General features: G+C 40.9%; 1 protein-coding gene across 3 annotated transcripts; it reads left to right on the top strand.

Moving 5' to 3' along the window:
* On the top strand, nt 1–26972 carry UBXN4 (UBX domain protein 4). 3 transcript variants are annotated; one of them, XM_074967283.1, is made up of 13 exons: nt 1–177; nt 10964–11066; nt 12380–12408; nt 13502–13620; nt 14857–15007; nt 15476–15584; nt 18558–18612; nt 18828–18992; nt 20768–20895; nt 23109–23211; nt 23773–23904; nt 24823–25031; nt 26431–26972. In XM_074967283.1, exons 1-13 carry the CDS (start codon nt 96–98, stop codon nt 26567–26569), a joined length of 1524 nt encoding a protein of 507 aa, XP_074823384.1. In that variant the 5' UTR covers nt 1–95; the 3' UTR covers nt 26570–26972. The 3 variants fall into 3 exon arrangements, with proteins under 3 accessions (XP_074823384.1, XP_074823382.1, XP_074823383.1); XM_074967282.1 differs by having other exon boundaries at nt 38–177; nt 10964–11013; nt 26431–26970; XM_074967281.1 differs by lacking the exon at nt 23773–23904 and having other exon boundaries at nt 19–177.
* Nucleotides 26973–27202: the final 230 nt, after the last annotated feature.

The following is a 27202-nucleotide window of genomic DNA, read 5'->3' on the forward strand; positions in this document are numbered from 1 at the left end:
GCTGCAGGTTTTGTGGCGCATGCGCATCGCGAGGGTGGGCCGCTGGGGGTCCAGGTCCAGGTCCAGGTCCAGGTCGCGGGGTCCTAGGGGGTACCATGCTGTGGTTCCGCGGCACTATCCCGGCCGCCATCGCTGCTGCCAAGGAACAGAGCTCGGTCTTCGTGGTGTTCGTGTCAGGTACGACCGGCAGCGGGCCTGGGGGAGCGGGGCCGTGCCGTCCCTGGCCGCCGGATATACTCCCCGGGGCAGCCCTGTGCTGACAGCACCTGTTGTCCCGGAGAGCTCCCTATAGCACCCCTGAAGAACCGCCTGTGCAGCCCCCAAGCCCCGTGTACCGTGTCCGGCCCCTGCAGTCCCCTGTGCCGCTCCGTGCAGGCCCCAAGCCCCCTATACCGTCTCCTCACCCTATAGTTCTCTGGGTCACTCCGGGCAGCCCCAGGCAGGCCCCAAGCCCCATATACCGTCTTCTCATCCTGTAGTCCCCTGGGTCACTCCGTGCTGCCCCAGGCAGGCCCCAAACCCCGTATACCATCTCCTCACCCTGTAATCCCCTGGGTCACTCCGTGCTGCCCCAGGCAGGCCCCAAGCCCCGTATACCATCTCCTCACCCTGTAATCCCCTGGGTCACTCCGTGCTGCCCCAGGCAGGCCCCAAGCCCCGTATACCGTCTCCTCACCCTGTAATCCCCTGGGTCACTCCGTGCTGCCCCAGGCAGGCCCCAAGCCCCGTATACCGTCTCCTCACCCTGTAATCCCCTGGGTCACTCCATGCTGCCCCAGGCAGGCCCCAAGCCCCGTATACCGTCTCCTCATCCTGTAGTCCCCTGGGTCACTCCGTGCTGCCCTAGGCAGGCCCCAAACCCTGTATACCGTCTCCTGCTCCTGTAGTCCCCTGGGTCACTCCATGCAGCCCCAGGCAGGCCCCAAGCCCCATATACCGTTTCCTCATCCTGTAGTCCCCTGTGCCGCTCCGTGCAGCCCCAGGCAGGCCCCAAGCCCCATATACCGTCTCCTGCCCTGTAGTCCCCTGTGCCGCTCCATGATGCCCCAGGCAGGCCCCAAGCCCCGTATACCATCTCCTCACCCTGTAGTCCCATGCCGCTCCGTGCTGCCCCAGGCAGGCCCCAAGCCCCATATACCGTCTCCTGACCCTCTAGTCCCCTGGGTCACTCCGTGCAGCCCCAGGCAGGCCCCGTCCCCGCTATACTATTGCCTGACTCCATAGTCCACTATACCAGTGGTTCTCAATCTGTGATCCGTGGACCCCTGGGGGTCTACAGACTCTGTTTAAAGGGTCCACAAAAGGCTGTCGTTACCATAGAACAGTGGTTTTCAACCTCTGGCCTGCAGACGCCTGGGTGTCCACAAACTATGTCTGAGATTTCGAAAGGAGTCGACATCTCCATTTGAAATGCTTTTGGGGTCAGCAAATGAAAAAAGGTTGAAAACCACTGCCGTATACCGCTTCCTGTGCTGACCCAGGCAGACCTCATGCCTACTATATTGTTGCCTGACCTGGCAGTCTTCTATACTACTCTCTCTGTGGCCCCTGGTAGGTCCCAAGCCCTCTGTACCATCACTTGATCCTGTAGTCCCCTATACCACCTCCTATGCTGCCCTAGGTAGCCCCAAGCCCCCATACTGTCACCTGACCCTCTAGTCCTCTGTACCACGCTCTGTGCTGTCCCAGGCAGGCTCCAAGCCTCCTACGCTGCAGCCTGATCCTATTGGCGCCTATACCGCCCCCTGTTCATAAAGTGTCCTATACTGCTTTTATATACTCCTCTGTGCTGCCTCATGCAGTTTCTAGGTTTCCTTTACATGTCACCTTACATTCTCTCTAGTGCACAGTGCGGACTCTACACCCCTGTATTGCTTCATGGAGTCCCTGGGCCCCTATACAGCTGTCTGTACTATTTAACTATACCAGCCTGCAGCTCTCTGTACCCCCCAGTGCAGTCTCCTGGTTCTGTTTTTGCAATGCCATCAATAGCTCGTTTACAATTGCTTGCCCCTTTATACAGCGGTCTCTATTGCCCCATTTTATAACCTCCTTTGGAGTGCTAGTGTCCCCAGTCTCAGCACATACAATTCTCTCTGTGCTGTCATGCCAGAATTCCCTGTATATGGTGGTTCTCCATGCTCTGCTCACTTCCAGGCTTCCCCTATAGGTACTTCAAGCTTTATACGGTCCCTCTCTCCTACCGTAGTCCCCTGTGTAATTCTGCATACACTCTTCATCACATCTATAACTTTTTATACTGTTCCTATGGGAGGAGGTGGTTAGGTTCTTATTTTTTACTTTGTCTCCATTGTGTTTGTTTATGAATGATCTTTTTATTTTGATGACTAACAGTTTAGATACTTGGCTTGAAGGCCTCTGAGCATCTCATACAAAAAATTAGCAAAAACTAACTAACCAACCGCCACTGCCCAGAACAAATCCTACTACTAATGTCAAGTAACTTTTTTTAAAAAGAATATCAAAACATGGGATTCACCTACTTTCCACAAATAAAGTCACAAAAGACAATTTAAATAGGAAGTAACAATTTTTAGCTCTTGGCTGGCATAGCGTTCTTTATTCTGCATTCCCCACTGGGAGGTAGCTATGGATAATGAATGTGGTGGCTAAAAAGTGGGATTGGCTCAGTCCAGCTATTTTATACACCTCAAGTTATAGAGTGGGATGTGATATTGCTTCTAAGCAGTGAGGGAGCTGTCTGTGGAATTCAGTGTTCTATTGACAAGACATCTTTTTAATGAAGTTTCTTTTGTTGCAAAGATCCCAAAATGTTTTACAGATTTATATACAGAGCAAGTGATTCCTCCCTTGGATCTATAGTTAGGGATGCAGTTATCATAGAGTCTGTTTTGTAAGATCAAATGGAAAGATAATTAGTAAACAACAGGAAACCTCCTGACATACACATTCTGCAACTTTTGACAGTTTACCTGTGAGACCTACTGTTGTGACTTGGATGAAGACTGATTTTTATTTTCCTGCTAGTGGCTAAGAAGTTTCATTTAACTTCATGGACATTTCAGCCCTTTCAAGGCGTTTCTTGATAGTATTAAATGTATTAACTTGTATTTTTAATGTAATCCTGTCAAGGGTAACAGGATATCACTTACCACTTATTTAGGTTTCCAGTTCAGTTCTGCTGCTCTTTGGTCTCTTTCCCCATTTATGTTCTAAATTCTAAAATGAAGAGCCAAATGTGAATAATAATGGCCATAACTAGGCCAAATCCCACCTATTGGCTAATTTTGTTGAGATTAGGTAAAGTAAAGTTCAGATAAACAGAAATTAATTTGTTTATTCTACACAATAGGTGAAATTCGTTAAAAAAGTGCATGAATAAACTTTGGGGTGAGGGTTGCTTAACTTAATTTAGGTCTGTAGTTTAACATTTACCTAATTGAAACATTTTTGTTCAAGTTGAAAGTCCTGTTTATACATTGTCTTTTGGGATGAAATTTTTCATATTTGGGACCTCATCCTGCAGTTGACTCCATGTGGGCAACTGATAGAGTTCTGCTCATTCCTGCTGAGCCATCCTGGAAGCCGTCTATTCACAGAACAATTATTTTGTAGCTTAGTTGACCAAGAAGCGGTTTCAGTCTGGCACTATGGGCAAAGGGGATGGACAGGCATAGGGACACACCCACATCTTGTTCATACTACACTTGAACCCCGGCTTTGCAACAGCGTTGTTTAAGATCCTTGGATACTACAGTGATAGGTTTTTATATTGCTCCCATAAGTGACAGTTTTTCTGTTGTTAGTAGAGCCATGATGTAGGCTTGTAGTTTGTCTAGAACAGTTCTCTAATAAAAGTATCTGTCCACGCTAGTCAGTGAAACCATTCTAGAACTGTGCTATCAGCAAGAAAACGTTTTTAAACATGCATATTACTTCCACAGATTCATCAATAATTTGTATGGATCTGTTATACCAGTAAAATAAAAACCAGCAGGATCTTATTAAAGGGAATAAGGCAAAATGCCACTTTTATTGTGAATGCAGAAAGAATCATAGTAAGCAGTTAGTTATAGCTATAACATTCCATTCAATTTCATATTTATTCAGGTTTCAGAGTAGAAGCTGTGTTAGTCTGTATCTGCAAAAAGAACAGGAGTACTTGTGGCACCTTAGAGACTAACAAATTTATTAGAGCATAAGCTTTCGTGGGCTACAGCCCACTTCATTGGATGCATAGAATGGAACATATAGTATTCAAGCTCAGAGGTTTCTTGTTGGAGTCTGTTTTTGAAGCTTTTCTGTTGCAAAATTGCCACCCTTAAATCTTTTACTTAGTGGCCAGAGAAGTTGAAGTGTTCTCCTACTGGTTTTTGAATGTTATGATTCCTGCTGTCAGATTTGTGTCCATTTATTCTTTTCCATAGGAACTGTCCAGTTTGGCCAATGTGCAGAGGGGCATTGCTGGCACATGATGGCATATATCACATTGGTAGATGTGCAGGTGAATGAGCCTCTGATGGTGTGGCTAATATGATTAGGTCCTATGATGGTGTCACACATTCATTCATTCATACACACACACAGAGGTTCTGCAAGGTTATCATCATAGTTACCAGCTTTAGAGTTGCTCGTGCCAAGCCACTGGCCAGGTGGTCTGGACACGAGGAGGGAGCAGGGCCTTGTCAGGCTCTGCATATCTGATGCTCCTGGAAGTTGGTTTGCATAATCAGACCCCAAAGTTCTCAGTTTCTAGAGTCCATTTCTATAGGAATTTATTCCTATGCCAGTCTATGGGAATTGCTTCATCATGCTGTTGCTGAATCAATCAGCAGATGGCACATTCCTGACGGCTCCATGTTGTTCTTCGGTTTCCCATCCTTGAGGCTGTTGGGTGGATTCCAGTCTGCCCTCCGGGGGTCCTCTGGTTGTTTCCACTTGATGCCTTCTTCGGCCGATGGACACTGGATTCTTAGGCTGGCACCTCCCTGATCATTCCGTTATTATCCACACCAAGCATCCATCCACATACATCCTCTATCTCTATTTTAATCACAATTGTTAACAAAGCAAGATAAATACAACAAAAGGCCAGGGAGTCTCTGTCTGCTGTTTCTGTTGTTACAAAGTATTGCTTTGAGTCTCTCTCTGTGTGAGTATTGTTGTTACAAAGTATTGTTTTGAGAACAGACTCTGTCTTAGCAGCTTGCAAGTTTCACACAGAGAGGGAGAGAAACAATAAAAACAAGAGACCAAAGACCAAGAGACCTCTTAATTAGTAATACCCTGGAATTTAAACTATGGGGAATCAAACTCATTTGTGATTTTAATACAGAACTTCTTTAATATGATCCAACAGATCCAGACGGAGAAAGATAATGAAGAAGAATTGAATTGCTTAATTTTAGGGTCAACATTGTAACTGAACAGGCAAAAGAAAATAAAGGACTGGATTATTCTTCCCAGTGATTTTAAAATATTTTATGGTCTGGAAAGAGGCTGTTTGGGTTTATGTATCTTTCAGACTGATTATCTTGGTCTCATAAAACAAGTTTATATAAGAATTTCAGTCATTTAACGTTAGCCTTACTCAGCACCAATTTCTTGCCATAATAACCCTAAATAATACTTGTATTCACAGTTTATAAAGCTTAATGGTATAGCTCAAATATGACAGGAGTGTAAAGACGTATTATGTAAGTAAATTGAGGAATTCACATGAAGTTGCAAAAAAAGGGACAGAGGCTGCTGGTTTTACAGAGCAGGGAGTGCTGATATGCCTCCACCTAATATAAACTGGTTTGAAACTTTAAATAAAGTTGGGAATTGGAATACAGATTTGCACACACAAAATACAGCCTAGGGAACATGTACCTTTGGGGAACCAAAAGGTTAGTTAGTGGCCTCAAATAACAGCTGCTGTACAGAAGATGCAGTATAACTAATACTAAAAGCTGATTCTCCAGTATTTCATAGGTAGCTAACTTGCAGAGATACAAAGCTTTCTGTTTCACTTTTTGCTGGAATTAATTTGCTTAATAAAAAATTAAGCAAATCGTTCATTTGATGCAAAACCCACTCAGATAAATTTCTGTATTCTGTACTGTCCACATTAGGCTTTACAGTGTTCTTGCCAGACTATACTTATTTGTCTATGGTTGAGATGGCACTTTCATTTAAAAGCCTGTATTTTTAAAGGCTGGTTTTTTTTGGAAACAATGCCACTTAAACTGAAACTTCACTTTTTTTTTTTCCCCTGCCTTGGATGTGATTTTTTTTAGGAGGGGAGGGGAAAGCTGAAGAAAATCTATTTGGCTGGTTGTAAGGTTTGTTCATCAAAATAAATGTTAGGTGCCTTTTAGAAAATACCTACTGAACTGCTTTTCTTTTTTTAAATAAAAATAAATTAAAAACAAAATATGATTACAATGTTAAGATTGTAATTGAACAATTCAGGAAATTTGGAATTCAGGTTCTTATAATAACCTTAACCCTAACATATGTGTGCATTTCTGCATGGCTTTTTCATTACATGGTTTTGAAGTAAGGTATAACGAATAACTGAATTGCTCTCTGACAAATAACTTTCATTCCAAGGGATTCCAAAGCATTTTTCAAATTATATATGTACTGTGACAAGGTCGGGCCAGATGGCTAGAGGAGAGTAATAGAAGACAGATATATTAGCCCCAGGCTAAGTAGGTCCCATTTCCCTGGGTAAGGTAACAGGACAATCAGGAACCTTCTGGAGACAATTAAGACAGGCTGATTAGAACACCTGCAGCCAATCAAGAAGCTGCAAGAATCAATTAAGGCAGGCTAATCAGGGCACCTGGGTTTTAAAAAGGAGGTCACTTCAGTTTGTGGTGAGCGTGTGAGGAGCTGGGAGCAAGAGGCACTAGGAGCTGAGAGTGAGAACGCGGACTGTTGGAGGACTGAGGTGTACAAGCATTATCAGACACCAGGAGGAAGGTCCTATGGTGAGGATAAAGAAGATGTTGGGAGGAGGCCATGGGGAAGTAGCCCAGGGAGTTGTAGCTGTCACACAGCTGTTCCAGGAGGCACTCTAGACAGCTGCATTCCACAGGGCCCTGGGCTGGAACCCGGAGTAGAGAGCGGGCCCGGGTTCCCCCCAAATCCTCCCAACTCCTGGTCAGACACAGGAGTCGTCGACCTGGACTGTGAATTCAGAAAAACAGCCAAGCTGAGGGCTGCCGTGAAGCTCCAAGGCGAGCAAATCCGCAAATAAGTGCAAGACCCACCAAGGTAGAGCAGGAACTTTGTCACAGTACAGTGCCATTAATGGAATGGAGGCCAACAGTTCAGTAGCACACTTTACAACCGTAGTGGGAGGGGAAATTTGGACATCACAATAAATCCTTATTATATAAAATTGCCATGGAATTTTTAACCTTAAAAAGTCAATAGGACCTTTTCTCATCCAAAAGGTAGAGGGAGAGCAAGACACAAACGGAGGCAACTGGAATGGAATTCAGTTTACTTAAAGATGAAGGGCGGAGTTGACCGTTCTGAGACTGGAAGCTGTACTTCCACCAAGTAGACTTAGTAAATTGTGTACTCTGTTTAAATTGCATATTTTTCCATAACTTAAAATGCACTAATAGCACTTTCAATTATGGAAGGGTGTCCAGTAAACTGTGAATTTCTTGATTTTCATAAAATCGCAACTTTAGTTACAGGTGGTATTTCATATGATTTCTTAGCTTATTTCTTATACGTCAACAAACACATAATCTTCAACGCATTTTAGAACTGGACTTTGCCATGCTCATTAGCAAAGACCTGCTGAATACCAGAAGAAAAACACAGAAATTTTGTGTTAGGACCCAATTAACCGCTTAATCCTTAAGACCCACTGAAACCCCCGTGTTTTGTGTATGGTTATAAAGGATTTGAGAATGAAAAGATCCGAGCCCTTTGACAGCTGATGCTAATTATGGAAAAGCTTATTTAGTGCCAACTGTGTGTTTGGTGTTGTACAAGACACAAAGATAAAGACTGTCACTGTCTGTTGTCTGGAATGTTTCAGTTTTCTACAGTCATTGCATAATGGGAAAAATACACCCATCTTTTTTCATTGTAGATAACTGTATTTACCCATCAAGCTGAAAAGGTCAGTGCTCTCTATTGAGACTATATAAACAGTGTATATCATCTGCTAGAAGTACTAAAGTGATACTTTTCCCATCTTAGAAACCTATGAGCTCTCTGACAGCTTGAGGAGTTAGTCCCAAAATAGTTCTGCCAGTTGGTAATTCTACTAAATAGCGTACAACATTCAGAACTCCCTTTTAACTTAATGTGTTAGATCTTCTGCGGCTCATTATAAGCATTTGGATTCTTAATCATTGTATTAACTTTTGTATTTCAGAACAGTAGGAAACATTAGATGAACTTTAACCATGAAAGAGGAACAGATTACATAAACAAAAATTGACACAAGATAGAAATTCACCTCCACTGATGGTTATAGGTTTTAAACTAAATGACGTGAGGCATGGTTTATGTAATATAGGTTATCAACTTTTTCATGTTTTGGGTCACATGTTATAGAGATTATACTGTGGATAACTTCTCACATTTGTGATCTCACAACAACGTTGTGGAAACTGCAGCAATTGCTTACATGGAAAAGCTAATATTAAGCAAGGATTTAGGTATTTTTAGCTATCTAATAGGATAATAGTGTATCCTTTGAAAAAAGCATGCAGTAAAGTACCTGCCTGCCTCTAAGCAGTTGGAAGCAAGGAGGAGCAGCCAGCACCAAGACAGCAGTGGTCTGTAGATGGCACCTTGGGAACCACTGATGTTAAAGAAGAGTAAAAGACAAATGGGTCAATCCAAAGGATTCCCAGATCAAATAATTTTACAGGTGTTTTTTTTTTTTTGTTCAAAGTTTATTAAATGGAATTATAGGGGTCTTTCCAATAGTAATAGAAAGAAATAATATAGTAATCAAATGGTCCCAAATTCCTGGAGTACAAAACATGCAAGGAAGAACTCCTCCATGTGGTTGGCAAGCACTTGTCAGCACAGCTGGTTTGAAACAACCCTCCTCCAAGAAGCAGGAAGGCCAAATGGTCTGCTTGAAGTGCAATGCCTGACTAAAGGAATGGGTGTCCCCGCTGTCATTAAAAAAGAAATAGTAATAACTACTTAATAGAATACTATGTGAGAGTTTTCTTGTGGTCATTGGATAATATATTTATATAATGGAGAGCCAACTAACAGTGTTATGAAATAGCCAGACTTGCATAAACAATCCTTATTACAAATGAAAACAAAATAGTGGGTTCTAAACAATTAAGAGTCTCTACAGCTCTAAATAAGACAAATTACTGTGGATTAGTTCTTTCTGGATGACTGCTTATTACAAGTGAATAAATCTGATTAAGATTGACTAATATTTAATCCTCTCCAGACACGTTTTCAATATCGTATGTGTAGCTGTGCATCAATATTCTGTTTCATCTGTTCAGAATAAAACTGGCTTATAGGCCTTGTCTTTTCTAGGAAAAAAGTTGTGTTCTCTACTATGTTAGTTTATGTAGAAACTAATATGTGGTAAAATCCTAGTGAAAACTAGACAGTTTGTAGTTTTCACACGTTAGTAAGTAAAGATAAACACTAGTGGGGAGCCTAGGGTTTACCTTAATCTGCTAATGTGACAAAACTACAGACTGGCCATGTGTTCACTAGGATTTAACTGTATGGTAAGAAAGCACCAGTTTTCCTAATGTGGACACATTCATAGGGAGACTGCTGAAACAGTATAGCAAGAGAGAGCCATGCTTACCCTGATGTCTGGATGGGGCTCCACTGAGTAAGAGAGTGACTTCAGTTCATTACGTTGAACTTAGGGGCTGATGCTCTCCCATTAGCTATCAAACCTTTTTTCTGAAACTGCATATTACAAGGAAAATAGCATGCACTTTCACAATTTAATCTTTCAAATATAGTAGGATATATGGTTTATGTTCATGCCTGCATAAAAGTTTTAAATCTAAGTCAAACCAGAAAAAAAGTGTTTGAACAATATTTATTGATAACTAAAAGATGCCTGAATGGATTTTCTCTAGATTTTCCAAAAGTAGTTAAATGGTCTGCCAAGCATGAGAACTTTCAAAATGTAACTTTTGGGACTGGAACATTATAGTAAACAGAGGTTTAGAATGAAAGTTTCTTCTAATTCACTATATTACGCTATTTGCCATATATGTTTGTTGAAAGACTTGACATTTTGGTACATTAGCTACAATTCATTTGTTTGGTCTTATAGTAGTTTCACACACAAGGCTTCAGGCACATTTATACTAGCAAATACACAGTAATAATCATAAGCGTTTTACAGAGCTACTTTGTAGCGAGAGAGAAACTGTTAAATGGCCTGTCCCAAAAAACACATTTTTAAAATAAAAAAAATCGTGAAGACCGGTTTTCATGAACATTTTAGCAAGCTGCTAGAATTCACTGGCAAATACCATTACTAGCCTTTAGCAAATTAATACAGACTATTCCTAGTTCAAAATGTTCAAGAACTATTTGATGTGAATGTTGATTACCACATGTAAAATGTGTTCCACTGTTCAAATCACAGAAAACTGTTTTCTGTTCATTTTCAAAGAAAATAACAGCCTTTGGGATAATTGGCTTGTCTTTGCCCCCATTAACTAATTTATTATCTTAAATTCTAGGCTTTCTTGGATGTTCTTGAAGCATTTACATTTTGTTTTAACCCTCCTTTTCTTGAGTAAGTCTCAAAGAAAACTACTACTTGCAATTGAGAACAAAATAACTTAAAAACAATAAATACATTTTAAAAACCCTGTATTTTATGAAGTTTTCAATCACTTTTGAAGTCAAATTCCTGCAAGTTTAGTAAGGCCAGTATCAGACCAGAACTTGCCGTTTGTGATGTGTTTAGCTTCATGTTAGTGATAAGAAGGCATATCTCTTGCAGGTGATGATGAACAATCCACACAGATGGCTGCAAGTTGGGAGGATCAGAAGGTGACTGAAGCAGCCTCAGATGATTTTGTTGCTATTAAAATTGATATCAAAAGGTTTGGTCACATTCTAACACTTTTCGTGTTGTACAGCCTTTTTCAGTTTGGGTTAATAATAATAATAATACCTAGCTTTTTAAGACATCTCCCTGACATCTCCTGTTTGCTCTAGGGCAGTGGTTCCCAAACTTGTTCCGCCGCTTGTGCAGGGAAAGCCCCTGGCAGGCCGGGCCGGTTTGTTTACCTGCCGCATCCGCAGGTTCAGCCAGTCGCAGCTCCCAGTGGCTGCGGTTTGCTGCTCCAGGCCGATGGGAGCTGCTGGAAGTGGTACGGGCCGAGGGACGTACTGGCCGCCGCTTCCCCCAGCTCCCATTGGCCTGGAGCAGCGAACCGCAGCTAGTGGGAGCAATCGGCCGAACCTGCAGACGCGGCAGGTAAACAAACTGGCCCAGGCCCGCCAGGGGCCTGCCCTGCATAAGCGGCAGAACGAGTTTGGGAACCACTGCTCTAGGGCCTCGCATCTGAAGTACATTCAATAGTCTTGGTGCAGCTGGAGGCTAAAAAATTAGCAGATGATGCATATGATTTACTCCAGCTTTGAAAGTATTTTAGTTACATCCTTGTTGCAGTATTGCAGTTAACAGCCAAATCATGGTCTGGTTGATCCTTGTCCTTTCTGAAAGTGAAGAACCACAATAATGAAGTGTTATAAAATCAGACAAATGTGAGTTTTCTAAAAGGACTTTTGAATTTGTCAAGTTAAGATTTAAGCTAGTTCAGAAATTTCCATGAGTCACAAAAATTGAAAAATCTTGCAGGCCTGGATGTCCCAACAGAAACAAACCTAGGAAGTGGGTTGACTTGGGGGTCATTGCTGTGTACACAGTAAAAAAACACCAACATCCCTCACTGAGTTACTCATAATTGTAGCACTAACCCTGGCTGTTCCCATCTTCTCCATTCCATAGGCAGCCAGTATGTTGAAATTTACAAGAATCCCATTATCTTGAAGCACTCAAAGGAGAATTTTTGTAAATTTCGTTATACTGCTTGTTGTCAGAGAATCAGGTATTGTACTACCAGTGATCCAAAATGGTGGTGTTATTTTGCCATGTAGTTTCACTAAAATAATCTAGTGTGGACTTTTACAGCCTGTTGCAATAGCCACGAATGTTGACTATTTCCAATGTATTAATGAGAAAATTTGCAGAAGCTCATTTTCCATAATCTTGCGAGTCTTTGAACAGTCCCATGTACAATGAGTGTGTGTCACTTATAGGTTGTGATGTGATGAGACTAACTCTTCGTAATCTATGATTGATGTAAAGTGATTAGGATGATCTGCTAAACATATCTTTTGCTTTATACAGTGAAGCATGTCTACAGTTCTCACAAATCTGTATCCTTTTAAAATCAGTTCAAATGTTGCATTTTGTTTGAGATATTTGTTCTTTACAACTACAGGCCCTGTCCCTAGGATTAAGATTCCCAATAAGAGACACTGTTGAAACTGTTTCATAAGGCATAGGAGTATATGTAGAAGATTATATGTAGGAGTACATATAAATACATATATTTAAAATGCAGTTAAAAGCCATTATGTCCAGCTACTATTCTTCAGTTATTTGGATAAAGATATGTAATTAGAGCGAGTTCAATAATTGATCACGTAATATCCTCTAAATTGAAGACAATCCTATTTTCCACATAATAGGAATAACCCAGTTATTGGAGACTTGAAAGACCATAACTAGTGATATGTACTGGTGTTAATATTTAGAATTACAAAAAATAAATAATTGAGATACTATACTACTAATTGGAGTTGGGATGGAGGAAGAGGAATAAAATGTCTGACTCCAAGGGCTGGATTCCACTTTCAGTTATGCAGATGTAAATCAAGAGTAACTCCATTATGCATAATAAATAGCCCTCTACTTAAAATTCCTACAATTCTCTGTGGTGGTGGGGACAAAGAGGAAGAGAGAGCAAATTCCATACTTTGTAAGAACATCCTTTGATGTTGAAGATAACTTTCAATATTTCCTTTTTATTTTGTTCTTTCAATAGCTAGAGTTGATTGAAGTACAACCAGAATGTGAGTGCCATTGATATGACACTCAGATGTGCACTGATTTTAATGGATTTCTTACTATTATTTCATATTCTGCTTAACACTAAAACATAATATGCTTATTCTAAAGCATAATTGGATTATCCGTAATACCGTTATACATGATACAGTCCTCTGGGATGTTTATGAAATCTTTCACAAAGAATATTGATTTCAGATACATGCATAATTTTCTTTTAAGCCTTGTATTGGAGAGAAGTGCTTTAACTTAAACTAGTCTTTCTGCTCTGTTTTTGAAGTGGAGGATTTCAGATTTATGTGGTGCATTTTCCTTTTCTAGTAGCTTACTCGTTAGTTTTTTTTTTAATCTTGCTGCTTTAACTACATCCATTTATTGGCCTTTACTATTACTGTGCAGATCCTGTAGTGTGTATTCCATCCAGCTTCTTTATAGGAGACAATGGAATCCCCTTGGAAGTAATTGCTGGCAGTGTCTCTGCAGAGGAGCTTATTACCAGAATCCACAAAGTCAAACAGGTAACAAATGCTTACACACCAGCTTTTTCACTAGAATGAAATACTGTCACAAGGGCTTGTGGCCTTCACCTCTTCAAGACAGCAAACATCATTGGGCCCAAGTGTGTGACCAGAGGAAGCAAGCACTACTGGATTGGTATGCTCTCACCGGCAGCAAAGTTACTTCCCTGTCCAATTATGCAAAGCTGAACTAATTTTGAAAACTGTTTGTCCATGTTAAGTAAACCAATTGTCACAGGAGGTTAAGAGCACCTACACTATACTGACACAAAAAGAATAGGTGTACTAAACAATTCTTAATCATTGCTCCTTTCAGAGCTATTCTTCTAGCAGGGCTTGGATGTGGTTTAATAATGTGACGATAACATGGTCTGTAGTGTTGACTCAAACAAAACAAAACTATCTACATTTATGTTTGCAGTGTTATAGCTGTGTTGGTCACAGGATATTCGAGAGACAAGGTGGGTGAGGTAATCTTTTATTGGACCAGCTTCTGTTGTTGAAAGAGACATGCTTTATAGCTTATCACATAGCTCTTCTTCAGGTCTAGGACAGGTATTCAGAGTATCACAGCTAAATACATCATCAAAGCTAAATACTGTTAAATCCAGAGGTAGCAACAGGAGTAGCAAATGGGAGTTTTGCAAGGGAGTTATCCAGGTGAAGGAGGAGCAACTACATGACTTTGGTGTGAGTTTGTGGACTTTAACTTCTTATTGTGCTTCCTAACAAGGCTCTAGCCTACCATCTTTTGATCCGATCTAATCCCTTTAGATCCCTGGACAAGGGGGGACGGGACTAACTCAGGGAAAATGGGGGTTTTAAAAGCCAGCTTGTAAGTGACCAGAGTTGCTGCTCCTGTTCACTAGCTCATGTGAGTTTTGCAAGGGATTTTAGAGAGGGAGTGTAAGCGCCAGATACACCTAATGAACATTTTCTAAACTTTGGCCAATAACATGTATGGGAACTGTGAGATAAACCTGGTAGAAGCATAAGTTTCTTAATATAGTGTTCACAAGTTTTCAGTGCATACAGGCTAAGAAAAAAGTTTTAATACAGTTGGAACACAATATATTTGATAACTTATTGAATATTTATTTTTGTATTTTGGACAGGGCTTACAAGGCTTGTCTTCACCCACCAAAGAAAAAATGGTTCATAAGGCTTAAGCTTCAAGCCTGAGAGCACAATCGAAAGTTTGTGGTCTTGTCTATCACTGCTTTTTTTCTTTCTAAGATGCATGCAGTAAAAAATGAAGCATTAGAGAATGGGAGTGAGTTGTCTGCTCCGAGTCCCTCCTTCCAGGCTAAGACCACTTCCGAAAATGCTCAGTCCAGAACGGTTGAGCTTTGTGAAACACAACTTGAGACAATAAGCACTTCTGACGGTAATTAACAACAACTCTACATATACTAGTTTGCTCTTCAGATCCTAACAGTATGATTGTCATCTTCTTAAAATTAACATGAATGGTGGTAAAACATTTGTGTCCTTGTTGGGATGACAGTATTTTCTCAGAGCACATCTTGCAGAAAGTCCACTGAAAAAGCCACAAATCCTGTCATCTCACATTGTTGTAGTGAGTAGAAAGTTAAGCTCTCTTGTAAGACAGTAAGTAATAAACTAATTAACTACAGTGTTCTTAAAATTAAACTCAGTTCTAAATATCTGTTCCTCCTTAGGTTATTGACCTTATTAGCAAAGCACTATTTTCAGAGGAATTAGTATTTTGTGAACAGTGGTTCTACACCACAGCCCAGTATGTTTTTTAAGAGGGCAATCGTTAGCAAAAGTAGTAACAAATTACAAATATGCCTTTTTTCCTCCTCTGTACAACTTCCTAAAACACTTGAAGATAGAGCAAATTCAGTCCAGGCAAATCAGTTTCAGGAATCAAATAATTCTTCAGATGAGAGAGTGACTGAGCCACAGCCTGTGAATGACCTTACGACCAAAGTGGAAAGGTTTGTCTTTGGTTTTTTTGTAGACTTTCTATCTATTCTAAAGTACTGTGATTAATTATTACATTTCCTTAGGTGAAAACAATGGTAAGAACCAAAGCTGCATGATTAACATATTTCTTGTTCTAAATGAAGTTTTAATGTTCTTTAGAAAATAGCTAAAACTAGTGACTATTTTAATCTTAAGCATCAAATTTCTCAGACGCTAGAGCTAATGGATTTCGCCTTGTAACAATCTGAGTGCCAGGTGCTGATCTACCAGTCGGAGCCAAATCTGTAACATTCTAATTCTCTTAATTTGAAGTGGCCCTTTGTCCCTCATTAACTGACTTTGTTGCTTGACATGGTAACTAGATGAACATGGAAAGCCTCCTTTCTCTCATTTTGACTGTGATAAGTTTGGCATGTTAAGCATGCGTTTTGGTAGATCTGGACTCAGTTATTCAGCCTTTTTGCTGTTAAATCGAACTCTCAAAACAGTCAGGGAATGTTTTTTATCAAATGGAAGCAGATCTTATTTTCCTTCAAGATATCCTATAAGCAAAGCAAGTTAGATCTTAATAATAGGGATTAATGGAGAGGCTGGGAGTGGGTTGTTGAATAGACATGTTCATATTTTTCTACAGATTTGAGTGAAACTATTTGGAAATGCAAAGCAGAACTTGATACTGTTCACTGTCCAAGAAAGATTTTGATATTAAACTTGGGTAGAGGTGGGTTGAGTCCTCTAAATAGCTCAATGGAGTGAGTACTGCCAGTGAACAAAGATTGTTTAGTGAATGTCCTAAAAACACCTAAAACTGAGATCTAGCTCCTTCGTAACTCCTGGCTGAGAAGTGTTTAAGTGAAGTAAAAGGTTTCCCTAAAGCAATTAAAGATGCCTGTGCTTTCAGTGAATTAGACCTATGGTTATATGGCTAACATAAGGGTAAAAAGATTCCTTTTACTCTGCAATATGGCTTAAATGGAAGAGCGGGGAGCCGGGAAACCCACAGAGTTAAGGTTGCCTGGGGATAGCCCGGACCATTCCAGAATGTCGAGTTCACAAAACTCAAACCTTTGAAAACCAGGAAATACAGAGTTAAGTTAAATAACTGTACAACCTTAACTCTGCCACCCGTGGAGCTGGCAATAGCCATTGGGAATTATCTGCATGCACTCCAGCATTCAGTGTGTTAGCTGTAGCTGTATTGAATGATAGAGGAGCAGTTGGAGCAGCTTGGAAGAGCTATGATAGCAATATGTGGAGATCTGGATCCGAGTCCTGTTCCCCCATGTGTGTTATCAAAGGAAGGAGGTATATATATACCTTGACTTTCCAGTCTGCATCATTTCAATACATATTTGTGTTGCTTGTGTCTGTAGCAGGGCACTGGGGTCTTCCTGACACGTGTATTGTCTCTAGTGCGGTGGGATATGAGAGTAGTCTGTGGATTTAGTGATGAGTAGTGGGAGGTATAGATTTAGGTGGTATCTTGTGTGTAAGTGTGAAGGGCCTATAAAAGGGTATGAAGTGGTTGTTAATTTTTGCAAGTGTGTTATTCTGTTGAGTAAGTAGGCTTAGTGTTTGAGTGACGGAGTAGCATCTGTCCATCACCATGAAAAAGCAGAGTGGGGGAGTGTGTAATGTTTTATAGGCATATTGGGACATCACTCAAAGAACTGAGTTAAGGTTGTATGGGCATTTACCTTAATTCTGTATTGCCTGGTTTTCAGAAGTTTAAATTTTGTGAACTCAACATTTTAGAGGGACACAAGCTATCGCCAGGGAACTGTAACTCTATGTTAACAAAGTTTTTTTTGCCATTTAATTTCCTAGTGTTTTAAACAGAATAAGTATGTGTTAGTGTTCATTTAGACAGCTGTACTCCTCACCTAGGGTTGCAGGTGATATGCTACTGAGCTAGGTAATAATCAACACCTAACTTTTATATAGTGCTTAGATCTCAAAGAACCTTACATTATTATCCCCATTTGACAGATGGGAAACTGAGGTGCACAGAGGTTGAAGTGACTTGCCCCAAGTCACCCAGTGGCAGAGCTAAGAATAGTCCCAGTTCAGTTGCCTTTCCACTGGAATGGGCATGATGGTTGTGCTTTGTTTGACTTGTTTGCAATGTGTAACTGGAGCAATGTGCCCTGGTTTGGATTTGAATTCTCAGTGCATGGGTTAGTGCTCAAATTTGATGATCATGACTCATTCTTGGAACTGCTCAGGTCCTATGATTTAGAGGTAATTCTCCAGATACTTAGCCATGTGCAGAGTGAGAGGCTATACAACTGCTTTAGTCTAGTCTCTTTGCTCTCAATACATCATCTTCCTGCTGAATAAATACACCAGCCTGAAGAATTTATCACTTACGTATCTGATAAATCTCCAGCCATTTCCTGGTTCAGTTCCAGAAGGACTAAAGCTATTACCATTGTTGAGAGGGCGAATTCAAATGGATGAAGAAACAATGTGGCCCTGGGGAACCTACTCAGTTGCAAGGGGAGGCAAGGACCTTCTGGAGCTACTAAACTCTACTTATGGATAGATGTGTGGGAAGGGACATGCAGTGCTCCTGATCTTCCCATTGGTACTGAATTTGAAATCTTGGTTATGGCATTTTCTTTTTCCATTTATAGAGTGAAAAATTCAACCATAAAAATGTGATATTTTTACACAGTCAGTTAATGATAAATGATAGAAGGCATATATTAAAACAGTTAACATCAAATTATTGCAGACTAGAAACTGGTTGGTGAATCAGCACCCAATTTTCCACATAAGGCAAACCCTATTGGTTAATATAGAATAGCTCCATGAAATAGGATTACTCTCATAAATTCATAGTCATCTTCATGTTTTTCCTCTTATTAATAATTTTTGACAGAATTGAATTTTGTCTTAACATTTTCATTTTGGCTTTTAAAAGGATAACATTTCAAACCACAGTTGTAAGTTCTCTTTTAATCTTGGTGGTTTTTATTTAGAATAACAAAAAAACTTGAAGAAAAACGAGAAGAGAAGAGGAAAGAGGAGGAACAGGTAAAATGTAACAATTTATTACTATCAGTGGTATTCTTATTTGGTTTGCTTTCAGTCTCTGAGATCTTTCTTTAAATAACACTCATATAAAAACTAGACTTAAAATCTAATCTAATCTTCAGTGCAGGCTCCAGTTCAGTTAAATCAAGCTTTGCCCTTGTTCAAAAGAAATATTTTGTTGTTTGAATTCTGTAATGTGTGTCATCTTCCTTCAGAAGGAAATTAAGAAAGAAATGGATCGAAGAAAAACGGGGAAAGAAATATTGGACTACAGAAGACGACACGAAGAAGAATTGACGAAGCGAATGTTAGAAGAAAGGAGCAGAGAAAAGGCAGAAGAAAAAGCAGCTAGGGAGCGTATAAAACAGCAGATTGCAATGGTAAAGTTTTTATTTTTTAAATATAGATAAATTGATCAGATTACTTGGGATTTAGTAACTCATTGCAAGGCCGCTCCCTCCCACCCTCTCAGACTACTGGAAGACTAAAATAACAGATTGTACACCTATTGTAAAAGTGTTTGAATCTCATCCTGCCCCCCCCCCCTTTTTTTTTTTGCTGTTGGAAGCTGTGCTTTCAGTTAATGGTTACTGCTGTCAGAGCTTCTGTAGGCTATAGATTTTTACACGAATCCAATTTTTCAGTTTGCAATCAAGAATTTGGTTTTCTTTATACAAAAATCCATTGAAAATGGATTGTGCACACAAACAAAAGCAAAAGGTTCCTTTTTCTCACATACCAAGCAGCAATTAGCTCAGCATATGGCAGAGACCAGAACAAGTTCAATGGGGCATGAGAGAGATGTACTATTTTTTGAATTGGTTACTAGTACTTTGTGCATTTAGTTCCCTAACAATAACTTTATATGTTTAAAAAAAGTCTAGTGATGTGTCTCTTCTCATTCTGTCTCTGAGCGAATGTAATGATACCAGAGCTGCTCTGAATATCATGTGAGCAATATGGAGACTATCATGAGAGGCATTGTTGGGCACAAGAGTGGCTACATACTGTTAAATGTGGTTTAGAAATGCAGACAGAGATGGTGTGAAATCACCTTGAACCCCACATCTTTGCAGTTGCCTTCAAAATTAAAAACATTTCTTGTTGAATAGTCACATCTCAACCAATAGAAATGCCTCCTTCTAGATCAGTGTTTTTCAAATTGTGGGTTGCGACTCACTACTGGGTCGCCTCGCTCTGGTCAGGGACATTAAAAGTCCCGTCGGTGGTGCTGCTGAGCTAAGGCAGGCTAGTGCCTACCTGTTCTGACACCGTGCTGCGCCCTGGAAGCGGCCAGCAGCGGGACTAGCTCCTAGGTGGGGGGCCACTGGGCTCTGCCCCGCTGCCGCCGCCCTGAGCACCAGCTCCGCACTCCCATTGGCCGGTTCCCAGGACTGGGGAGGGGCGATGCTTGCGGGCAAGAGTTGCACGGAACCGCTTGCGCGCCTCCAGACCTGCTGCTGGCCGCTTCCAGGGCCTGCCTCTGCACCCTGGCTGCACCGCTGACCGGGAGCTGCTGGAGGTAAGTCCGCGCCCCAACCCCGCATTCCTGCACCCCAAACCCCTCCTCCCCAGCCCCACCCCAGAGCCCTGACTCCCTGCCCCAGCACTGAACCTCCCCCAAACCTGGAACCCCTTCCTGCACTCCAAAGCCCTCATACCTGGCTCCACCCCAGAGCATGCACCCCCAGCCTTGAGCCCCTCCCACACTCCAAACCCCTCATCCCCAGCTCTGTTGAGTCATGGGTGTCCACAATTTTCTTCAACTGGGTCCCCAGAAAAAAAGTTTGAAAACCACTGTTCTAGATGATTCTCAGAACTTCATCATTATAACTTCCTGTGATTAGAAATTAGGGCTTGCATTAGTGTTATACCAAAGTTTGTTTTAGAAAAATTCGAACAAGCTTGAATTCCAGTATTCAGTAGAATGAATAACTTATCAAATAACAAAATACAGCTTGAACAGTTAGGCGAGGGGAGGTATTTCTCTCCTGCAGTGTCTGCAACATGACTGGCTTGGCCTCTTTTTCTCCCTTCCTTGGCTCTTGTCAAGAGCAAATTTTTAATTGCAGATTGCATCAGTTACTCTGTCTGAACAGGTATTAACACACATTTTACAGCACAAGTTAACAGATTTGTGTTTGTCGCATTAAAGGATCGTGCTGAAAGAGCAGCTCGTTTTGCAAAGACAAAGGAAGAAGTAGAAGCTGCAAAAGCTGCAGCTCAACAAGCTAAGCAGGCTGAAGTGGAAGCTAGGAGAGAAGCCTCTCAGAAGGAAAGAAGGTGAACAGTGTGCCAGTATACAAATGTGTATTTTTGGGGAGGGAGGTGAGCAAACTACTAGCCTTAGCTCTAAAGTAGACACTTCTTTACCGGAGCCTAATCTACTAGAATGCTGGAATGATTAAACATTGTTGATGTAAGGTAAGCTTCTTGATTCTTTCAAGAAATATGTGTATTTTCTAGTTATCTGCTTGAAGCACATTATTCATGGAGGCTCTCAGACTGATAAATAATATGATCAGGAATAAACAGAAATCTTATTCAGAATTAACAACTTTCTCCCCCTGTGCATTAAGTTAGAGAAGCTTATTGTCCGTTTTTCATTTTTTCAACTTGATGTACGTACAGATATGTGGCTTTCTTTTATTATCAGGAGCAGGTTTGTTTTCTTACATCACCTATTTTCACTTATGCGTTATTTCTGTGGACATCTAGTTTGTGCTGGTTAGGGCCCTAGGCTCTATGATAGGCAGTAAGATCATAGATTCAGGTTAAAAAGAGAGGATTTTGTCATGCAGCTTGACTGTGCTTATCTATCAGTCTTTCTCATCAGTATGTAAAAGTGCAGAGGACTTACTAGAATTTTGTAAAATATCTGTTATATTTATTTATATGAATTAGAAGCCCAGCAGTATCTTTTGCATCTACACTAGTATTTTCCACCTTTGTAGTGCTGATTTAGCTCGAAGGGATAGAAGCTCTACCTTGACAACAGTCATTTCAGCAATATTGGACTGTCTTCTAGCTCTGAAGCAATCTGGACTTTCAATCAGCTCTATAATAGGGCCATCTAGTACATCACCCTGCTATCACTTGTTCCCTCCAGTTTACAGTAGTAATGTTCCTTAAGGAGGAACCTTGTTCGTGTTTTTCCACCACTTCCAGAGCCCACTCCCTCAGTATTATACTTGCTAATATTAAATTATTAGCAGTGTTGATGGATCTCCCCTTAGCAACCTGTTCTGTTATCACTTATCTATGCAGACTGCCTTTTTTTTTAGTGGTCATTTCATCTGCTCACAGAGTATGGCAGATTCAGGCCCTCAGGGCAGGTCCCCCCTACATAGTGTTTCATAAGGACAGGGTCATTCTCAGACCTCATCTCAAGTTCTTGTCCACAGTTGTTCCATGTAAACTAGTTCATTCATCTCCCAGTTTTCTTCCATAAGCCCCACTCAACCTTGAGGGAAGCTCGTTGTCCTTTTATGTTGATTAGGACAAAATCATTTAGAGGTACATTTAATCTATTGCTTTGTAGAGGTCAGGCAATATTTTCATATTATCTAAATGGGTATCTAACTGTATAAAGATGTGTTACGAGTTGGCCAGGTTAGATACATCTAGCTACATTACAGCTCAGGCAGCTTCTGTTACTGTTTGAAGAGTGTCCCTAGTTTTCAAATCTAGGGCAGCTACATGGAGCTCAGTTCACACATCTATTCTTTGGTAGAGGCTTCCAGATTGGATGCCTGCTTTGGTAGAGTTGTCGTCTTAGTCATGCTTTAAGAAGGACTTCTACTATTCACCTCCAAGCAAACAGACAACTGCTTGTTAGTCAACGATCCACATAGACACTCACTCAAAGAATGAAAGAACCCTGCAGGTTCTTCGAGATGTATTGTCCACATGGATTCCAAGACCCCTCCTCTTTCCCCGCTATGATAGAATCCTGCTCCCCTGGGATTCTGTATTGGCAAAGGATGGTGAGGGATGGTTGGGCCTATCCTGCTCTTCATGTCCTTGGGTCTGAAGCACAAAGACATCTAGGGTGCAGGCGCTACCTCAGCAAACGCGCTGCCCAAAAGAATCTGATCTCTGGCACATGTACCAACAATAGAATGCATGTGGACAACACTGCACTGTAAGTACCCTTCTCTTTGAGTCGATTGTTCACACAGATCTAACCTCCATCCCTATTTTGGAATCAAATGACTTAAGTAGAAGAAAGTGAGTGGGGGGAGGGTTGGAACGCTTGGCCTTTCGTACAACCTTGCGCCTAAAGCTCATTTCTGAGGAGTGTATGTGTGATACATTGGCTACTATTTTCCAGAGCATTCCAGCCTTCATTCCTGTGCTCCCCAAATTTGTGGCTCTGTCCTGACTGACTTTAATAACTTAGGGAAGTGTAACCATTCTTTTCTATATTTGAATACTAAAGGACACTTGACTGAAATTCTTGTGTGCACTGACTAAAAGTGAAATGTCTCCCACAGTGCTATAGCGAGAATTCAGTTCCGCCTCCCAGATGGATCTTCTTTCACTAATCAGTTTCCTTCTGAAGCCCCCTTGGAAGAAGCTAGGCAGTTTGCCGCACAGGTAAATTTAACGTCTTCTTTATTTTTAAGTTACAGAAGAGGTAATCCCAGAACACTTAAATTTATCCATAACAACTGACACACTCACCACTGTTTTTAGAAATTGAATTTTTTTAATATTGAGCTCAAAGTTGTGTACTATACTCCCTCTTACTGCTGAGATGGACTTTAAAGGCTGCTGAATGTTGAATGTAAACAGGTTCACAGCTGGCACATAGTTGTCTGCTTGTCTGACCACCAGTCTAGGGACTCCATTTTCCCTTCCTGTTTACAGTGAGGGCTCTGATTGCAACCTTTTCAGTACCACCTACTGTCTATTTAATAGAGCAGCATTAATTCTTTTTTGGGAGAAGACCCATTCTACCCAATGAAGAATGTGAGTGACGAGAGAGGAAATCAAATATGTAAAACTCATGCACTTTTCCTATGTGAAGGTTTCCCATATTTTGAAATAGAACCGTGGGGTTGTTACAGGAAAGCATATTGGAAGAGGCAAATCTCTTCATACTTTGAATGTAAGTTATAACCCATATAAAAATGTTAACTTGTTGCATTCTTATAGACTGTTGGCAACACTTACGGTAATTTTTCATTGGCTACAATGTTTCCCAGAAGGGAGTTTACCAAAGAAGATTATGGAAAGAAATTATTGGAGCTAGAGCTTGCACCAAGTGCTTCAATAGTATTGTTGCCGGCAAGTATTCACAAATAAGTACAATATTGTATCTTTCATTACAGGTACAGTTTAGACTTAAATGTCTATTTTACCTTACCTAGGCAATTAGTGTAATTCTTTAATACATTTTTGTCAAGATTTTTTTGTCTGTTTGGAAAGATGACTCTCCTCATGGTGTGCTGTTGATTAGTGGCATCAGTTACAACTCCATAGTTAAGATTGTATAGAGATTTGTGCTTGTAATGGAGATTTAAATCTCTCAGGATTTAGGAAACTTGAAAGTAAATATGTTTAACAGTTAGAAACTAAAACAGACTCGTTTAGAATTTAGACTTGCACCCTTGCCTTTTCTTTCTCTTCCCCTAGCACACTTAGCCATCTTGTAATGCAATTAAGTTAATGTTCATGGAGCCCTAAACACAGGCTAGCATTTAAAAATAAATCGGCATTATTCTTAAACTCCATGGATGAGCAATGAAAATGCCTCTCACAAAATCACCACCAAACAGCACTGGTAGTTAAATGCTAAAGCATGAGCATGTTGCTGCCTATACTGGCTCCAGTGACCAGACTGCCTTCTTGCTTCCCTGCTGTGCTCCCATAGTCACTCAGCCAACCCTTTACAGTAGCACTCCTCAGTCACTGGGAGCCCTGATCTGGGAGACCTGGTGCAGAATGTTTTGAAAAATATTCACAAATAGTTTATTCAACTCTAAGTTATTAAGCTGACAGCTGCCCATTTGTATAATCAGTGCCCAGAACTCACTTCCAGCACATATTATGTCATTGTGGTAAAATTGGAGATGTGGGACAAACCGAAATATTTTGAGCAACTACATATATGCATTTAGCTACTTTTCAACCAGTGGTATGTCAAATATACTGTCTAAATCTGTTGCTCTTTAAAATGTCTTAACTTCCTTTGTTCTTGAATAGGCGGGAAGACCTGCTACTTCAGTAGTACAGGCATCAGGTGGAGATCTTTGGAAATTCTTGGGCATAATACTGTATCCACTCATAGCTGGCTGGAGATTTATTAGCAACTTCTTATTTACCAGCCCTCCCCCCTCGCAACCTACAGTAAGAGCAGGACATCAACAAGAACATTCAAATCCTTCACCATCTACCACTATGGAGCCAAGCAGGTAAGCAGATCTGACTCGTGTCCCATAGGGCTAAAACTGCATATATCCTTTTTTTTTTTTTTTAAACATCCTTGCTGCTGGCCCACAGTGAGGTAGGAAGGATGGTCTAGTCTAGTGCATCAGCTACTGGACTGGAACTTGGAGACATGGGTTCAGTTCTTGCCCAAGATCACATAGGAAATGGGTGGCTAAGCCAAGTCTCTTAATCTGTCTTGAGTCCAGTGGCACCTTAAAGACTAACATTTAATTGGCCATAAGCTTTCGGCAGGCAGTCTTAGAAGTAACAGGGGAATTCATGACTCAAACCCAGCCATCTATCAGGCTCTTGATTATACCTTGGAACCTGTGCCCTGTTGAGCTAGTTAGTCTTGCATTAAGGATGTTTGAGAGTTATTGCATAATCAGTAGCTTTAAAGCAAGGATTCTCAGGCCAAATTATTTGGTGGCCTCAGCGTGCAGCCACCAACTCTTGCTGGTGGCTACTCCACGCTTTTTCCTAAAATACTTAATTACCTTTAGGAAAAACAAATAAATATGCACAAATACACATCCAAAACATTGTAATTTATTTATTACTAGCTAGTAAGTCTGCTATGAAAAGTGATATTAACAAACCTATAAGTATTGCTTTTACAGTAGACTCACTCAGCCCTGGATCGGGGAGGGGCCAGGGGCCAGAACCCAAAGCCAGGCAGCTGGGGCTGGAGCCGGTCTTCCATGCCAACCCTGGGAAGGTGGGGAACTCACCAGCTGCCTGTTCCTCCAGCATTGTGCCCCAGGTGTCTCCAGAGGGGAGCGGGGAAGCAGGGCCCAACTGGAAGCCCCAGCAACCAACACCAGGGCGTGACAACTGCTTTCCTCCACCCCCATCACAGCCCAGAAGGCTGTGGCCACAAGAAAAGCCCCTGGTGGCTGCATTTGAGAAATGCTGCTTTAAAGAATAAAATGGCTGGGAGAGTTAGTTATCTGATAGTCTGGCACTGCAGCACTGTCTCCTAGTCTGTTCTCTCCTCCATTTTTCCATACTGCCCTCAACTCTTCTCAAACTGTGGTTGTACAGGAAAGTTACCTTATGTGAAAGTTGAAGAAATTCTCATTTGCTTCACCTGCTCCTTACCCCCAGCAGCTGCAAAGGCTTTCTATCACTATCAGATCAACTACTTAAGGCTGGTTTGTTGGTCACTTCCATAGCAGACATTTATTACAGATGGAGGATCTGCATGGCTCCTAAAGTCACAAATATTTTCAGCTAAATTGAGCTCTGTGGTCTGCAGGAAAGCAATAGATTGCAACTTTGTTCCAGTCAGAGCAAACTTCAAAATAAGAGGCATAGAAAAACATAATATAAATGCAATTGCATTTATGGAAACTGTTCCTAAATTGAATTTTCTTTGTCTAGGCAAGCAGTCAGGAAACGAGTACTGGAAAAGCGTGGGGAGGACTTTAAAAAAGAAGGAAAAATTTACAGATTGAGGACTCAAGATGATGGAGAAGACGAAAATAATACTTGGAATGGAAATTCCACCCAACAAATGTAATTTTGAGTAACTGGGCAATAATCATTGTTTTTCTTATTTGATTTAATGAAACTAAAAGTTCTGCTGGATAGTGGGGCTTATGGGTTACACTGCCTGAACTATATAATACTTTATTTCATATCCCATGACTGAAATACAAAACTGAAGTGCTATGCTATTTAATACGGTAAAAGTTTAAAGCATTTGAAACTTCTATCAGCATTTACTAGCCCTACTGCCATCTTGGAAGGCATTTTTTAATCTAGGACTATTCTGTTACAGCAGTCTAAGACCCAGCATTAATATGAAGTTCTTGGTAGGCCAGTGAGTGAGTAAGTTGAGTGTGTCAGAAGCATTAGGTAGCAGATCAGATATGTTTAATTTTCTCTTGCTTCTGCAACTGCCAGCAAAATCTTGTAGTTTTTAATCCCCAAGCACTCAATAAACTGTTTTTCAAAAAACTAACAATTTTGTATATAATTTCTCTGTGGGATAGTGTTTTATAGAGTATTCCTTTTATGTACACTTAACACAAAGAAAACTACCCTTAATCCATTGGATTGTATGAAGTATATCCCTTATTTCCCAATGACTTGCTGTGGAGCTGCTTTAACCATCTACAATTTCAAGACTTACTCTGCTTCTAGCAACTGC

The sequence above is a fragment of the Natator depressus genome, chromosome 11 (genome assembly GCF_965152275.1).
Source record: "Natator depressus isolate rNatDep1 chromosome 11, rNatDep2.hap1, whole genome shotgun sequence".
NCBI classification, from domain to species: domain Eukaryota; kingdom Metazoa; phylum Chordata; order Testudines; family Cheloniidae; genus Natator; species Natator depressus.